Source organism: Tupaia chinensis, unplaced genomic scaffold, assembly GCF_000334495.1.
Source record: "Tupaia chinensis unplaced genomic scaffold, TupChi_1.0 Scaffold144262_1, whole genome shotgun sequence".
NCBI classification, from domain to species: Eukaryota; Metazoa; Chordata; class Mammalia; order Scandentia; family Tupaiidae; genus Tupaia; species Tupaia belangeri.
Genome location: NW_006204120.1, coordinates 2,353,764 through 2,371,530, shown reverse-complemented (window position 1 = coordinate 2,371,530; position 17,767 = coordinate 2,353,764). Strand labels below are relative to the sequence as shown.

Sequence of the window (17,767 nt, the reverse complement as noted above, 5' to 3'; positions counted from 1 at the left end):
ATCAGAAGTAATAACCTGGGTATTCTGGGAGAAGTTTGTTTCTCCAAATCAATTTCTGGAGAAAATGTGTCACTTGCAAATCCTTGTCACAAATAGTTTAAGATAACCTGGCTGGTTCATGGCTTCCTTGTAAACAGAGCTGCCTCCCACTATTTAAACCATGTCTACTTTATTTGCTAATTCTAGTTGCTCAAAAAAAATATCATCCAGACTTTTGGCAAGAAAATCTCCTTGTGGAGGTTCCTTGAGTTCTCTGAGAACTAAGTTAATTCTGTCCTTTAAAGGTCATTTCTTCATGGAAGAACCAGGTCTTCCTACTCATAATCACCCCCATTCTGTTTACCTTTTCTACTGAAGAGATTATAGTCATTCTCTGGAAATTCTTGAATTCATTCCTGCGTGGAGGTCAGGGTAGGTCCTAGTTCTATTAATCCATAAAAATTTGGAAGTTTTATGACCATATAATAAGTTGGCCTTTTATCATTATGAAATGGCCTTTATCCCTAGCATTATTCTTTACTCTGCAGATTACTTTGTGAAATATTGTTAGCATATTATATCTTCTCCCATCCTCTTTTTTCTTTTTCCACGTTTATTTATTTCTTCCCAAAGTGAGAGAAAGATCTTTATGACATGATCCACCCCCAGCCAGCCTGGATCACGGGCACACACATACATGCCCAGCGTATTCAGAGAGGACTCGGGATGTGAACCTGGAACCTTCTCCGGTGACTGCAGCACCATGAGCATTGTGTTACCACTGGGTCACTGCAGCTGCCTCTTCCATCTTTGTATTGTACCTGTTTGCATCTTTATAGTTACAGTATATTTCTTATAGGCAGCACATAGTCGTGTCTAGCAATCTCTACTTTTTAATTAAAGTATTCAATACAGGAACCAGCAGGTGGCATGGTGGTTAAAGGTGCTGGACTCCCACAGGCCGACTGTGGTTTGAGTCCCAGATCCAGCGGTTTTAAACTCATGCCAAGGGTGCATGAGTGCATGCCAAAAATCCTAGAAGGAGAATGGAGAAGGGACTGGCATGGCCATCCGCCCTGGGGGATGATTTCTCACTATTCCTCTCACTGTGTCTGTCTTTCCAACAAGTACACATGTCCTATGGCAAATTTTTTTTTAAAAAGTGCTTATTGTGATTATTGATGTAGTTGATTTAAATCAACTATCTTACTATTCGTTTTTTATTATTTTAGACTTTGTAGTATACATCTTTAACTTATCACAGTCCACCAAGTAATGTAAGACTCCTACAGCAGTATCCTCCTGTTCTTCTCTCCTGGCCTTTGTTCTATTTTTGTCATGTATTTTACTTCTGCATATGAGAAGACTTGAAAACTTTTGTGGAAAAATTGAATTAAAGTATGAATTTACTTTGGTGTAATTTTTTTAAAAATCCATGCACAATTTCTTAATAATTTCCATGAACTTTTTAAAGCCCCTTATACTATAACCCACTTTCATATATTATTATTTTTGCTTTAAACACTCAATTATTTTTTTTGGGGGGGGTTGGAGGGGGGGATATTTTTGCTACAGAGTATATGAGGTTGCCAGAGAGACAGAGAACGAGAAATCATCCTTCTGGGGGGGATGACCATGCTGCAATCCCTTCTCCATTCTCCTCGTGGGATTTTGGGCACACACGCACACATGCCCTGTGTGAGTTTCAAGCCACCAGGTCTAGGACTTGAACTGTGATCGGCCACATGGGAATAGAGCATCTTAACTACTATGCTACCTGTTGGCCCCTCAATTATTTTTTAAAAGATTCTTAAATAAAGAGGATATGGTGATTAAGGTGGCCAGATCTCACATGGCCAACCACTTTGTTTGAGTCCTGGACCTGGTAGTTTGAAAAACAGGCCAGGAGTGTGTATCCATGTGCCCAGAATAATGAAAGGAGAGAGAAATGGAGGAGAAGGGAATTGCAGTGTGACCATTCCCCATGAGACAGGTGCCTTCTCACTCTCTCTCTCCACCCCCCCTACCCAAAAGTACATATGCCCTCTGGCAAATATTTTTTTTTTAAAGTTAGAGGAAAAAGTTTTTACATTTAACCATGTACTGTAGTCCCTTCTTGGATGTGTTCGAAGACCCCAAATGTCTGAAACCACAGATAGTACCCAGTACTAAAGTATTGTTTTTTATTAAACATACATAACTATGGTAAACTTATAAATAAGGTACAGTAAGAGATTAACAGTGACTGGTAATAAAATAGATCAAGTATGACAATATACAAGTGTAGTGAAAGTTATGGGAATGTGATATCTGTCTTTCTGTCTCTGAATGTCCAATTTACTGTATGTACTCACCTGTTTTCAAACCGCAGCTGATCATGGGTGACTGAAACTGGAAAGTGAAACTGTGGCTGCTATGGCTGTCACGGTTGGCTTTCTTTCAATCTTTTGTGTAGTTCTAGATTTCCATCTGGTATCATTCTTCTCCTGTGTGAAGGACTTGTAATGAAGGTTTGCTAGTGATGAGTCCTTTCGGCTTTCGTACGTCTGAAAAGTCTTAATTTCACCTTAAAGTTAGGAAAGGCGTTTTCACTGGGCTTAGAGCTGTGGTCTGATAGGTTTGTTTTTTTCTCTAAGCACTTTGAAGATGTGGTTGTACTTTCTTCTGTCTGGCATTGTTTCCAACACAAGTCTGCTGTCATTATTATGGTATCTTATGACTTTGTTCTTATTTCTGGCTGCTTCTAAGACTTTGTCTTTATCACTAGACATAAGTGATTTGATGATTTGCCTCATAGTTTTCTTCATTATTCTCTTGCTTGGGTTTTTTTTTTTTTTTTAGATTCTTGGATCTGTGGGTTATTTTAATAAAATTTTTGGGAAAACTTGCCATTCTTTCTTTCTTTTTCTCTTTTTTATTTTTGGCTATAGGGCATGTGTGCTCACCAGAGAGAGAGAAAGAGAGAGAGAGATACAGTGAGAAGTCACCCCCAGGGAGGGTGGCTATGCCACAGTCCCTTTTCCTCCGTTCTCCTCTTGGGATTCTGGTTATACACGCATACATGCCGGCATGTTTTTTGGTTGTGTGGGTTTTTTGGGTTTTTGTTTTGTTTTGTTTTGTTTTTTGGTAGAGGTTTTTGCCAGAGGGTGCTTATGCTTGCTGGAGAGAGAGACAGACAGAGACAGTGAGAGGGAAAGTGAGAACTCACCCCCCAGAGGGGATGGCCATGCCACCACAATCCCTCCTTCATTTTCCTCCAGGGATCTTAGGCATGCATGTACACACATGCATGAATTTCAACCAACTGTGTCCAGGACTTGAACTGCAGTTGGTCATGTAGGAGTCCAGCAATGCAACTGCTACACTATCTGCTGACCCTATGTGCCTGCAGGTTTTTCAAGCCACCAAGTCCAGGACTCAACCACAGAGTTGGCCATGTGGGATCCAGCTGCCTTAACCTCCATGCCACTTGGCTGGTCTGCCATTATTTCTTAGAGTTTTTCCTCTTTCTCCTCCCTCTTCTCTTAAAGAACATCACTACACTTGTATTTGGTTGCTTGAAATTATTGTTTCATAGTTCTTTTTTGTTTTATTCTCTCTTTTTTAAAATTCTTTTCTGTATGTTTTATTTTGATAGTTTCTATTACTAATAATTCATTAATATTTCTGTCTAATCTGCTGTTAATCCCATCCAATATATTTTTCTTCTCAGGCACTGTATTTTTCATCTTGATCAATTTAATTTGGGCTTTCTTTATATTTTTCACACTTATCCTTAATATGTTAATGTAATCCTTAGCCTACTTGAACATATAGAATGCATAGTTATAATAACTGTTCTATTGTCCTTATCTACAAATTTGATCAATTTTGTCATGTCTGGGTCTTTTTTGCTTGTACGCAGTTTGATCCTTTCAAGGCTTCCTTTTAAACTGCTTTCTTTACATAGTACCAAAACACTCTTTGGTCTAGGATGCATTTCTCCGCATTATCTAGGTAGTGCTCTTCTGGGGGTTAGGGTTAGAATTAATATCTGATGCATCATGTTTACAAGGTTTTGTTTGTTTGTTTCATTCATGCTGGTGCTAACACCCACTATTCCCCACCCTGTGTGATTTCTGAAAATTGCTCTGTGTGCCTCTTTAGAGGGCTCTCTCCCCAGCCTGATAGTCCCTCACATGCCTGTGTGGTAAGTCCTCAGCTGAAGCCTGGGGGCAGAGGAACCACTGCAGATCCCTCTCTATATACCTTCCTCTCTCCTACTTTGAAATTATTTATTTATTTATTTTACTCAAAGCAGTACATGTACATATTTAAAGATCAAATAGAGTGAGCAGGAAAAGAAATTAGCAGTTCCCTTTTATTATTCACCTCAGTCTTTTCCTCAGAGCAGCCACTTTTAATTTTTAGATTTTTTTCTTATATTCACCTACACATTTCTAAGTAATATCTTTATACTTATTTCTTATATTTTCCATTTTAGATTTTATGTAGTCAAATTGTAGTAGATTAGGATTTAGCACTTTCAAGTATTAGCACCTCTCTATTGTTCATCCTACCTCCTTCCCAGTAAAGATGACATTTCAAAGTCAAATCAATAAAAATTTTAAAATTAATATGGTCCTGTAAATTGTATTTATGAGCATTCCATGTTTCTTTTTCTGCTTTGTTTCTCAGAAAATTACCTTTAAAATTACCTAATTGTTTCATTAGATCTCTCACGTACCTGTCAGTAATTCCCCACCCTGCCCACACACATGCTCAGAGGTGTTAGCTAACCTGTGTGATTCCACACTGCAGTGCTGTTTCCTGGACTTCTTCCTGCCCCATTGCAGACCAGTTGCAGACTGCCTGGTGCTTAGGTTTGCCTGGTAGCTGTCACCCTGAGATTTCCCTTCATCAGTGAGCCCGTCGATTCCCTTCGTTCTCTCCAGTGTCCAAATCCCTGCTTCCTATTTTCCATGCCTGCCTATTTCTTGATTTGCTCTTCCATTTTGATGTCTGACATGCAAATAATGTTTTTATTCTATCTTTATACTCAAAGATGATTTGACCAACCAAAGAATTGTATATAATAAGCCTTTCTCAAAATTTTAAAGACGTTTTCTCCATTGTTTTCTGGCAGTCAGCAAAACCATTCTGATTTTAGTTCTGTTTGTAACTTGTTTTTTTTTTTCCATGTGGAAGCTTTTAGTATTTTCTCTAGTGATCCAGTTTCACGATGATGTGTTTTGGCATAGGGCTTTTTCATTTATTGGGGTGGGTATTTGGTCATCTCTGATGTGTTTTGGCATAGGGCTTTTTCATTTACTGTGGTGGGTATTTAATCTGAAAATTTGTGCGTTTTGGTTCTAGGAAAATTCTTAAATTATGTCTTTGATAGTTCCCCTTCCCTCTGTTCTTTGTTTTTGGAAGTCATCTTATTTTGATGTTGGAGCTCCTAGATTCATCTTTTAAGTCTCTCATCTTTTTATCCTACAGTTCCCTCTTTTGCCCTACAGCTTGGATGATTTTCTCAACTTTATATTCCACCCTTTCTATGGAAATCAAGGAAATCTAAAATATGGTTGAACTTAAAAGCTTTCCCCCTTTTGGTTTCCTTGGCATTGCTTTTTGTTCTGCCAGTACGTGGAAACTCGCACTAAGTCATTATTTGTTGTTTATCGGCCATTTAAATTTAACGGGGAGTCTTGTGTTATTTGCTATGCCTGGTAATCCTACCCCCAACACCTAGTGAGAATGAACCAGAAAGGCAGAGGTGAGCTGGCAGTCCAAACACTGCAGATGATTTGGTCTGGTGCAGAGTGATGTGCGTTAGCTGTTGTCCCTGACAGATTTGCGAGGAGTTTGGACAAGGGGAGGAGGTGGCTATCCTATTTAAGTAGTGGATCCCCAGCTCTACCTGTATGGGACAAATTAGATCAAGTTTGGAAGAAAAGCAAGTGTTACTGAATTAGAAATACACAGGTCCTGCCCTGGGAGAAAGGTCTCCTGACCTGAAGGACGTTTCTTGCAATTTTATTTTAAATAGCAAAGTATTGGAAATGACCATAATGTCCCTCAGCAGGCAAGTGTGTGGAATAGACTATTAAACTTCTGATGATTACCTTATAGACTAATATACATAACCAGCTTATTTCTTTGTCTATATCCAAGAACAACCTAATACATAAAATTCAGTTAATTCAGTAATCTTTTTAAACTATAGCTGGTAAGTTTAAATCTGTTCTTTATATAACTTAAGAGGTTTTTTTTTCAGCCCTATTCATAGCTTAAGATTGTATGTTCTTTATTTCTGTGAAGTTGGCATTCAGTTAAAATATGTAAATGGACTTAATCACATAGATAGTTTTAGTCATAATTTTAACTTTCAAAATATAGAAACTATCATGCATATAATAAATCTACTTGGCATCAATAGAGGCCAATTTATTATGGTTTTTAAACTCCCATTTACTCTGTGTCCTTTTACTAAAAATGAGTACTGTCTTCAACAAGTTCTGTATCATATGAGCTAATATATTTAATTTTTAGAAATTAAATTGAACAAATATTGTTATTAAGTAAAGCCTTAACATCTGAAAAATAATATAAGCTTTACAATGAAAAAGGAATCTTACTGCTTTACATTTAGTCACATTTTGTTTTTTAACCCAGAAGAGAAATTACCCTTTTCATTTGCCAGATTTGATTTCTAATCACTATGGACAGTTTGTAAAACCAAATATGCCCTGTCAGCATTGAATCAAATTAAGACTGTCTTAAAGGCTCTGATAACAGTTTTAGGAAAGGATGCTCCTTCAGGGACAATGCAGGTTGGAAAGGGACTGTGTGTGTGTGTGTGTGTGTGTGTGTGTGCGTGCGTGCGCGTGTGTATTTGTATAAGTAGGATATATATATATATGTATGTTTTATAAACACTTTCAGATTTTGTATTGAAATTATTTGTAATGAAACAATTTGTGGATTAGAGAGGTTTTCTCCAGTCCTTTTTTTTAAAAAATTTTTTTGGTTTCCTTTTTTATTGTATTATGCCATTAGGGGGCAGTATTGTAGAAGTTAAATTTTCCTTCAACTAATATATTGAATTATAAAACTTTAAGTTGTATAATAAACTTCAGCCTTAGATTTATATTAAATTGAACTAAATTGATGTATTTTTATAAATGTTTTAAATTAATAAAGTGGATTTTGTAAGGAGTTAAGCTATTTTACACCCAGATCTCTTGATTTGGGTTTGGAGAGGGGAATTACATGACCAGGGATGTAGGCTCACAGAGGTGTGCATGCAGAATCTTTTGGCTTCTTAACTATGTTTAACTACCACCAAATGCCCCCATTTACCATTCCAGACATTGAGAATTGGGCAGAGACTAATTTCAAATAGTTACTTGCTTTAAGCATGTGCTTAACAGTATGAAAATCCTTCTGACCTAAGAAACACACAGGACTTGAGTCTTAAGAGGAATTGTCATTTAGCTTCCAAAAAATTGTCTTAGGGACTTACTGAAAATAGATCTCTATATCATTCAACCTGTGAATTGACTTTTCTAGCTATAAATGGAAGGAAATACTTAATTACTGGGGAGAAGGTAGGAAAGATGTGGTTTTTAAGGTATATGGCTATAGGGACATTTTGGGAAGACCCACTGGATTCATTCTGGTGGGTTTCTCCTTGACTCAATTTTTATTTGCCTAGCAAAGAGAATGTAACTTTTGTTTGTTTTCTTTGTACAAGTCATTGATATGTTCGTGGAAAGGTAAGCAGACGTGACTTTTCCTCTAAAATTCAATGGCATTTAAAAATATATATATCAGTGTAGGGCAGTTACTATCCTTATAAAGGAAACCGCCTGAAAACCCTCCCATTACTGTTGCCTGTAAGAACCAGATAATTGAAATCGAGACACTTGAGCTCCCTCAAGTCTTTAGCGGTGGGACTGGGCATGCCCAGTAACTCAGACGGTTCTAGTTGCAAATAGGAAGCTTTCGCCATTCAGCAGCCTCAGGGACAGGCAGCTCCGAGGACGGGGTCTGACTCTTTTAAACGTAAGCACGTGCGGGACCCTAATAGTAATTTTCAGGGGCCCTTAATGTTTCCTGCCGAGGCAGGGGTCTCGCGTCCTGAGACTGTGGAAGTCTCGGTGGCCCCGCACCCCTGTTCCCCGAGTGCGGCCTGGGCCAGCCCACCCGAAGAGCGGGATCTGGGGACTGGGAGTGAGTGGGGGTGGGGGCAGAAGAAGGCGGGGAAGCGGGAGGAGGGCGGGGAAGGGAGAAGGGGGCGGGTCCTAGTGGCGTGCTGGCCAATCGCGCGCCTCATCCCTGCATATATTTTGCACTAAGACCAGGAGACCTGGTCTAGAGCCGAGTGGAGCCTGGCTGCTGATCTGTGAGGCATCTCTTCTCGCCACTGGGATCCGCATCTTCCCGGAATCGCCTAGGCACAGAAGCCGGCTCTCCTTAAATTAGGGCTGCTGTTCTCTATCGCTCCCTGGGCTGCAGAAAGCTAGAAGATTTTATCTAGCTACAACAAGGCTGCTGGTGTTCCCTCTGTTTTTCCGCGAGGGTGTTTTTGGCTGCAATTGCATGAAATCCCAATGGTGTAGACCAGTGGCGATGGATCTAGGAGTTTACCAACTGAGACATTTTTCAATTTCTTTCTTGTCATCCTTGCTGGGGACTGAAAACGCCTCTGTGAGACTTGACAATAGGTAAATGTCGGCTGGGATAGTTTCTTTAAATTTACTCGTGAGATACTTGTAATAATGCAGGTGAAAGATAGCCAGGCGAATTCCTTTGTCCATTACCGAGAGATTACGTTGACATGGATGTTGCTTTTTGGAATGTTCAGAATAGCCTTATTTTCGCAGGTCTGGCCAGAGAACAAGCTTTTCCCACATTATGTAATTTAGCCTTTTGTGGCTCACTAAAATAGGGAAATGCCTGGATATTCGTTAGTAAGAGAGTGGCTGGCATTTTCTGGAGCTTATATGCTACAGCGCGTTAAGGAAAATATTTCAAAATGTGACGCTAATAACATCATGAAATCTGGAGATCCTTTTTTATATTGGACATTTAAGATACATTTCATTTATCAGGTTTTTTTTTTTCTTTTTCAGCTCCTCTGGTGCAAGTGTGGTAGCTATTGACAACAAAATCGAGCAAGCTATGGTATGTACTAATTAAAAATCATTTGTACTAAGTGTGGACACAGCAGAAAAAGCAAGATGTGTTGGGGTGGAAATAGTGCATCCCTAAATTCAGATGATGTTGACTGCTTCTCATACATTTGGAAATGCCGGCGGTCTCCTTCCTGCCAGCATGAAGCCACATACCAGGACTGCCTTGGAGGGAGAAAAGGGGCCCTTAGGGTATTAAGTGTTTTCCTTTTCTGGGCCGATTTTACCGAATGCAGGTTTTTGTTTTTTGTTTTTGTTATTTCTTTTGCTGGGGGAATTGCCAGGAAAGCGCTGGCCTGGCTCAGTCGGTCGTGGGCGCATCTAATTGAGCGAAGTGGCTTTACCAGGATCCTAAGATTTTACTAGGGAGCCGGGAGGGGAGGAGGGCCCCAGAAGTGGGGGTCTTGAGAAGAGCCTTCTAGCAGAGCCTGGACGGGTCCCCAGTTATGCAGGCTACTGCATAATAAGGCAGGACCAGGGAAAAGTTTTGTTTTCTCAGCCTGCGCCTGGATTTCTCCTATTTTTTATTTCCGCCTTGGCCGTTCTTTGTTATTGGAGCAGCGCCTGTGGCTCTTCTCACGGGATTCTCTGCCCACTGTTGCTAGGCAAACTCCGAACCTTTAATTCGGAGCTATAAATAACTCTGGCTCCCATTGGCTGCGACGCCTGCCCAGGTTTCTGTGATGTCAGCTTAATCACGAAAAGGGGGGTTGAGGGGGTGGAGGGAAGAAAATGCGGCAACATGCTCTGTAGGAACTGGCTGCAGCCGGTGCTGAGGGAGGCGGCTCCAGCGGGCGGGCGAAGGGAGGGACTGGGGGCGGGGAAAGGCCACCGGCGCTGCGGGTCTGGGCATCACTAAGCCAGGCACAGTCCAGACTCTAACCTGGTACTGGAGTGCAGAGCTCAGGAACCCCAGTGCATTTTGCTGTCTCCAGTAGGGAACCTGATTGTATGCTTTCTTGGCTATGGTCAGCAGAGAAAGCGTAGACTTCTAAAAAGCTAGATCCCTGCACCATTAAACTTAAGTTCTCTACATTTGGTTGTATTTGGATTTCCCCAAGTGTCATTTAATGAACTTTAAAGACTGGATATGTTCATGGTTAGGGGAAGCCTTGAAAAATAATGCCTTAAAAATTCCTAATCCAGGAAACAGTAAATAGTTAAACCATTTTCTACCCTCTTCCTTTCAGGATCTGGTGAAAAGCCATTTGATGTATGCGGTTAGAGAGGAAGTGGAGGTCCTGAAAGAGCAAATCAAAGAACTAATAGAGAAGAATTCCCAGCTGGAGCAGGAGAACAATCTGCTGAAGACACTGGCCAGTCCTGAGCAGCTCGCCCAGTTTCAGGCCCAGCTGCAGACTGGCTCCCCGCCTGCCACCACGCCGCCACAGGGGACCACACAGCCCCCTGCCCAGCCAGCGTCCCAGGGCTCAGGACCAACCGCGTAGCCTCCTATGCCCCGGCAGAACTGGCTGCTGCTGTCTGAACTGAACAGACCAGAGAAGATGTGCTAAGGAGAATCCGCCTCCACAGTCACCCATTTCATTGCTCGCTGCAAAAGAGACGTGAGACTGACATATGCCGTTATCTCTTTTTTCCAGTATTAAACACTCATATGCTTTTGGCTTGAAGAAATGCCTTAGTTGGGTGAATTAAAGGTTAATCAGAGAATTAGCGTGGATGTGCTGGGACCGCGTGCAGCTCGGCAGATGTCTGAGAAATGGTTGAATTCATGCTGAGGAGCTGTGTGCTTTCCATCCCAGGGCCGCTCACCACCTGACTTCCAAGAGCTCTCTCCTGCTTGCATGTAGTGTGTTTTCCTTGGGGTTCAAAAGCGGTGGAGCTCCTCAGGGGACTGCCCTCTCTCCTCTCTTCCCCCATGAGGAACTTGAAAGGGAGATAGGAAAGACTAAAGCGAGGGGGAACATAGTGCATTGTACACATTGACGACTGTCACCAAAATCCATAAAAAATAATAGTACTGTGCCTCTTTCTGAAACAGTGGATGACACGAAACTATTAAGAGTGACAAAATGGTGACAGGTAGCCGGGACCTAGGCTATCTTACCATGAAGGTTGTTTTGCTTATTGTATATTTGTGTATGTAGTGTAACTATTTTGTACAATAGAGGACTGTAACTACTATTTAGGTTGTACAGATTGACATTTAGTTGTTTCATTGGCTGTCTGAAGGGGTGTGGATTGTGTTTTATATATAGATCTACATAAAAACTGTTACATGACAAAAGCCACACCTAAAGAAATTTTAAGAATTTGGCACAGTTAGTCACTTTGTGTAATCTGAAATCTTCTAGCTGCTGAATATGCTGAAGTAAATCCCTGTTCACTGAAGTCTTTTGATTGAGCTGGTTGAATACTTTGAAAAATGATCAGTTCTAGCTAATGAAATGGATTTCCCAGTAGGGGTTTCTGCATATTACCTGTATAGTAGTTATATGCATATGTTTCTGTGCATGTTCTCTACACAGTTGTAAGGTGTCACTGTATTTAACTGTTGCACTTGTCAACTTTCAATAAAGCATATAAAATGTTGATAAACAAGTGTTTCCATATTATAGCGTTAATGTGATTGCAGTCACGTCCACCACTGTTTCCAGGTAAAGTTAAAATAACCTGACTCGTAAAATCCTGAAGCGGAGAGTAGAACAGTAGGACCTAGTTGGGCTACCAGTGGTTTGACTTACAGAAGTTAAAGGAAATCAACATTGCAGTGTTTAGCTATTAAGGGAAGAGACCCAGGAGAAGATAATCACAGTTGTTTTAACTAATGTTGACTTGAACAAATTACTTCACCACTTTGGGCTAATGTGGGGGATTGAAAGAGATCATCTCTTAAATTCCCTGCTGGCTATGAATTCTAGGAGTCTGTGAAAAAAAATTTTAGAGAGATTTTTTGCTATAGAGCACTTGTGCTCGCCAGAGAAAAAGCAAGAAATCACCCACTGGGGGGGATGGCCAAACAGCAATCCCTTCTCCTCTCGGGATCTTGGGCACTCATGCACATGTGCCCAGCGCGAGTTTGAAACTGCCACATGAATTGTGATCGACAATGTGGAAGTCTAGTGATATAACCATTATGCCATCTGCTGGTCCAAAGTCTGTGAAAATCTTAATCTTCCAAAGTTTGCTGAATGTAGAGGGGGAATGAACCCTTATTTTGTTGAGAATCTTAATAAGCAGCTCTCTAGGATCAAAAGATGCAAGTTAGAGAAGCCGATCACCACGTTAAGAACTGTCACCTTGGGTTGGGATGTGTTTCCTAACGTGAGAGGAATCTCTAGGTTCAGGGATAATAATTTGTTTTGTCCATGCAAAAGATGCCATGATTTCCAGGGTTTCCTCTACTGGATTTGAGGTGGGGCCAGAGCGAAGGAGTCCCTCCCAAGTTGCTTCTGTAGGACTGTAAAATAGGTCAGAAATAGAAACGTGATGGATTTTTCAAGCAAATTGGCCTCGGGAGGCGTGAACCTGAGGAGTCCCACTCTGCAATGGGGAAATGTCAGCGAGCAAGTGAACAGGGTGGACACATTGGCTCTAATTCACCCAGCACCTCAGCAGTAGCCCCTGCCCAGCGGGAATGAGCATACCCAACCTCCAAGGTTTCTCCGAGTTCTGGCAGGACAAGATGAACTGACTTTTCTGAATCCTCTCTTTCTCTAGTGTAGAGCTGGCATAAGAAGGCTAGGACATCAGAGCTCCCTGACAGGATTTGTGGGACAGCACGCTAGTTGTTATAAAAAGCTGCAACACAGGCCTCATGTTGGAGGAAGGAGCTGCTGACCACCATGGGCTGATGGCAGGTGGATACAGATGGTGTGGAGAATTAGAAGAAAATTTAAAGAAAGTATTTTTTAGCTTAAAGGTTATATAGCTTCTGCTTGTAAAAAGGGATACTTTGATAGTTATTGTCCATTTTTTTTTTTTTTGGTAATTGCTTTTGCTTTAAAAAGAAAATGATAGTAAATAGAACTCCTTAGCCATTTCCTCTTTTATGTTTCTTAATACCGTATGTGATAATTGTTGAAAATTTGGAAAATCTTATACCTCAGTGTATTATTAAGATAATGGAGAACTTTCCTCTCCATTTGATGTTACTTAGGGTCCTTTAATTAAACATGTGACACTCCATGACATTTTGGTAACTGAATATCATGTGTGAAATGAGTTTAGAGCAAAATATCTTTTTCCACACATGTTCCTTACTTTATCGATTTCTGACTTAAGCATGTTTAAGATAATTAAAGAAGAGCATCTTGCTACTTGATTACAGACCTGATTAGGCCTTGTTGGCCCTCGGGTTATTATATAATTGATTATATCACTCTTGTGTTCCATGGACCAGGAAAAAGTTCTAAGGGGAGTTGATGTTGTACCAGCACTGAGTGTTGATGACATCTCTACTTGGGGCAGGAGAGACACCACTCAGTGAAGGAGAAACAAGGAATTTTACCCAATTTTAATGAATGTCTGCTCTCTGTTTCAAATGAACAGTGTTCATAATTCAGTAATTCTCTTCTTTTTATGCACATACTTCGAAAGCAAAGATTTATTTTTCATTATGTGATGAATATGCCATGCCAGAATTTGTTTTAAATTTATACATGAAATGTGTGAAAGTTAATTATCACTGAAATTAGAAATGAAGATTAATTTCAATACAGACACTACGCAGACTTTGCTTTGTGTAAAAGAAGTAGTTGAAGCTCCCGGGGCCTGACAGCATGACTGCTTTTAGACGTCAACTTCGAATGCATCCGGACAGCAAAAATGGCACTCAGGTTAGAAACAGAGGCAGGGAAAATGAAGTTTCCTTTCCCTCTTATTGCCTGAAAATGGAGATATTTGCCTGCCAATAGAGCTTGAAAGCAGATGTGTGGTAAGGTTTCTGTGCTAGTGTGTGGGGAGAAGGACATCAAGCCAAGAATCAGGGGCCTGGTTACCAGGCCTGACCCTACAGGAACCAGCTGTTTGATCTTTGGTTGAGGAATGGAACTCCTCTCAGGCCTGCTTCCTCATCTGTAAACTAAGGGTTGGGTCAAATCACGAAGATTCTGACCTGCCGTAGAAGTTAACAACCCTCTCTGCTGTTCATGATCAGTTGTATTTTAGTCTTCTAACTTCGAGTCGGGGAGGGGGTGGGAGAAGACTACGTTTGTGTTGTTTTGTGTGTTTGTTTAACTTCTTAGGCTAAGATTAATATGATATTAATCCTGGCTCTACCAGTTCCTAGCTAAATGATCTTGGGCATGTTATTCCTTGGTCCCTGTTTCCTCATGCTTAAAATGAGGATGTGCTTTCTCCTTTGGGGTTTTGTAAGGCGAGTGCTGGAAAACAGCACAGAGATAGATTCGGAGTAAGACTCAAGGAGCATTGGCCATCACTAGTGTTTTGAGTCATTTGTCCTCTGTTTACATAAACAATTTTGTATTTTTTACAGAAATAAAGCTGTAACAGCTTTATTTTCTAATAGCTTTTGATTTAGCATTTGAGAAAAGTAGTTGCTATTTAAACTTTAATAGAAAACATACGTAGAAAAGCATGCTTTTTATTGTATAAACAAAAGTTCAACTTTTTTTTTTTCTGTATCTAAGAAATAATACCAAAAGATTGTGCTTTGATTTATGTGAATTAGAGAAACAATAATCGGGAATTGCCCACGTTTGAAAATAACTAGCCCTGTGGCCTGGTGGTTAAAGGAGCTGGATCCCACATGGCTGACTGCACAGTTTGAATCCCAGTCCTGGTGGCTTGAAAAACACACTGGGTGCATGTGCATGTGTGCCCCAAATCTCAACAGGATGGACAGATGGAGGAGAAGGGATTGTGACCATGTCCATTGAAGAGTACCTTCTCCCTCTCATGTGAGCATACTTGCCTTTTGACTAATAATAATTGTGGAAGTGAAAAAACAACTAGAACCAGAGTATCTCTCTCTCTCTCTTTTTTTTTTTTTTTAGAGTTTCTTTTTGTTATAGGGCGCATGTGCTCACCAGAAAGAGAGAAAAATGCGAAATCATCACCCAGGGGGGATGGCCACGCTGCAATCCCTTCTCCTCCATTCTCCTCTTGGGATCTTGGGCACACACGCACACGTGCCCGGCGTGAATTTAAGTCACCGGGTCCAGGACTCAAACCACAGTCGACTACATGGGAGTCCAGCGACATAGCCATTAGGCTAACTGCTGGTCCCTGTCTTAAATGATTTCATTGCGAAAAAAAGTTCCATGTAAAACAGTTCTGTGGAAGGCATGGCAGGCCTGAAGTCGCTGGGGATAGAAATCAGACTCTCAACAGTTACTGGAAGGGCTCATAGCCATTTTAAAAGTGTGCAGAGTTGCTACAATGTTAGAAGATGGCCTGTGTTTTAAACCAAGTTTGCGTATACCTGTGTCTATCAGACATGCAGAGGAGTTCCTGGAGAGAGTGAGGGTAAGAAAACAGGGAGTGGTGGTCTCGTGGCAGTTGGAGAGTGTGGCCACATCTCAGGGGACAGGAGCTGCTCCTTCTCACCCTGTCATTACCGTGTGGGAACTCACACCCACATTGCCAGATCGCCTCATTTTTAAAGACTCAGAAATTCAGGGTTCCGTCTGAAAATTCTTGACTTTGGGATACTGTGCAGACCAAGCAGAAGCACAGGCACTGAGCTGATGGCCCCAAGCCACGTGCTTTTGCCTCTGGTTTCTATCTTCTGACTATCTCGAGCCAGACTCCTGGCCTAAGTGGCAGCTCACCTTTCAGCTGAAAACAATTGAGAAACCTCTTTGATTAGAGGAAGCGAGTACAGGCTGGCTGTATGCTATGTGTTAATTTATTCAGAGAACATTTATTTATTGCATCCCTTCTACATGCCGGAGATAGGATAGCAAACAGCCACGGTCCCTGTCCTCAAGGACAGCTCACACAGCTGCCTGTGAGATAAATGAGGCAGTTTGTTTTCTGGCAGAATTTGCCTTATGTGATATTGTATCTGAATCATTCCTTCTGAGATGAACTCTGGCAAAAATATTTCTGGGAGTTCTTTCAAGAACGCTTATTAAAAGAGTCACATTTCCTCATGGTAGAATAACCCGGCCCCTTACCTGTGACAGTTGACTCACTTAGGGACAAAGACCGTGTGTGCTCCAAAGCTATATCACACTTGCCCTAAATTTCCAGCGATAACATATATTGTGATTAAAATAATCTGCCCTACTAGAAGTATATGCAGTTCCTGCCCTGATAGGTGGTTTGCAGTCTGCAGACCAGGAGGTCATGAAAACAAAAGACTTGGTGTCTGAAGGAATGAGAATGCAATGGAGGCTAGTAAGGTGACTATCGATTTGCCACAGGTTGGAGCGTGTCCCCAGAAGTGGGACTTTCAGTGCTCAAACCAGCCAAGTCTCAGGCAAACCAGCACACGTTGGTCACGCTAGATCTCATTCCTCTCCTACTCAGACACACACTGAAGTTACTTCTCCCTCCCCCCTTGGAATTAGGTGTGACCGTGGGACTCGGGTTGAGTCAATTTGTGAGCACTGAGGTGACCAAACACTTTCAGACTTGGCTTATAAGGAAACCGTTCTCTCTGTCTTCCCTGGCGCTGCCTGTAGGGGTGGTTAGCCATCTCCTACCCAGTTTCGTGGCTACCCTTTGACCCCTTGTAAAACCTAAGATCGTCAAAAAGAGGACCAAAAAGTTCATCTGGCACCAGTCAGACTGATATGTCAAAATGAAGCGCAACTAGCAGAAAGCCAGCACTATTGACAACAGTGCAGAGGAGATTCAAGGGCCAGAGCTTGATCCCTAACATTGGTTACGGGAGTGACAAGAAAACAAAGCACATGCTGCCCAGTGGCTTCTACAAGTTTCTGATCCACAGCGTCAAGGAGCTAGAAGTGCTTCTGATGCGCCGTAAGTCTTACTGTGCTGAGATTGCCCACGTTTCCTCCAAGAACCGGAAGGCCATCGTGGAAAGAGCAGCCCAACTGGCCATCAGCGTCACCAGTCCCAATAGCAGGCTGCACAGTGAAGAAAAGGAGTAGACAGCTCGTGCGTGTGTTTTATTTGTTTCTAAATAAAATCACAAGCCTCCCCCCCCAAAAAAAATTCTCCATGACCTGCTAGGCTCCCCCTTTTCCACTGATGGAACAGAGAAGGCCCTTGGAAGTGACAGAGGCTTTGTCTGCCTGGGTCCCTGAATGATTGACCTCGTGTGTCCTCCTCCTCCCCTGGAAGCACAGTCCCATAAGCAAGAGTGTTTCTGCCATTAGACACTTTACAGTCTGCTGGTTCAGTGGCCACCCTGAGCTAATAGGGAAAGGAGGACCCTGGAGTGGAGTGCTGCTGTCATAAAGCTAAGAATACGTGGCATTCACTATGGTTGGATGGTGGTGGGTGGCTAAGGAATTGAGACCCATATTGTAAAGTGGCAAAACATTTTGTGAAACTGTTGACAGTGGTAACTTACTGGGAAATTTCCCCTATGTTTCTCAAGAAACAGGTGAGCGCAGGGAAAAATGAGTCATTTTGTAAACAGAAAAGAAAAGGAATAAGAGAAATTTCAGCAGAACTTTCGGACTGTCTAGTGTTGGCAATGCTTACTGCTT

The 17,767-nt window shown here is 41.6% G+C and overlaps 1 protein-coding gene and 1 pseudogene across 5 annotated transcripts in view; both read left to right on the top strand.

The window, feature by feature from the left end:
- TSC22D1 (TSC22 domain family member 1) overlaps nucleotides 1-11,720 on the top strand; it is a 152,022-nt gene extending 140,302 nt beyond the window's left edge. For 3 of the 5 annotated variants that reach the window (XM_006166499.3, XM_027767425.1, XM_006166502.3), the window contains 2 exons: nucleotides 9,099-9,150; nucleotides 10,349-11,720. In XM_006166499.3, the coding sequence (XP_006166561.1) occupies nucleotides 9,099-9,150; nucleotides 10,349-10,606 (310 nt within the window). In that variant the 3' untranslated portion in view covers nucleotides 10,607-11,720. Of the gene's footprint in view, nucleotides 1-7,938; nucleotides 8,029-8,327; nucleotides 8,691-9,098; nucleotides 9,151-10,348 lie in introns of those variants that run through there. The other 2 variants (XM_006166501.3, XM_006166500.3) reach the window with 2 other exon arrangements.
- A 2,180-nt stretch (nucleotides 11,721-13,900) lies between these two features.
- On the top strand, nucleotides 13,901-17,203 carry LOC102476607 (60S ribosomal protein L32 pseudogene; annotated as a pseudogene).
- The last annotated feature ends 564 nt before the right edge of the window (nucleotides 17,204-17,767 follow it).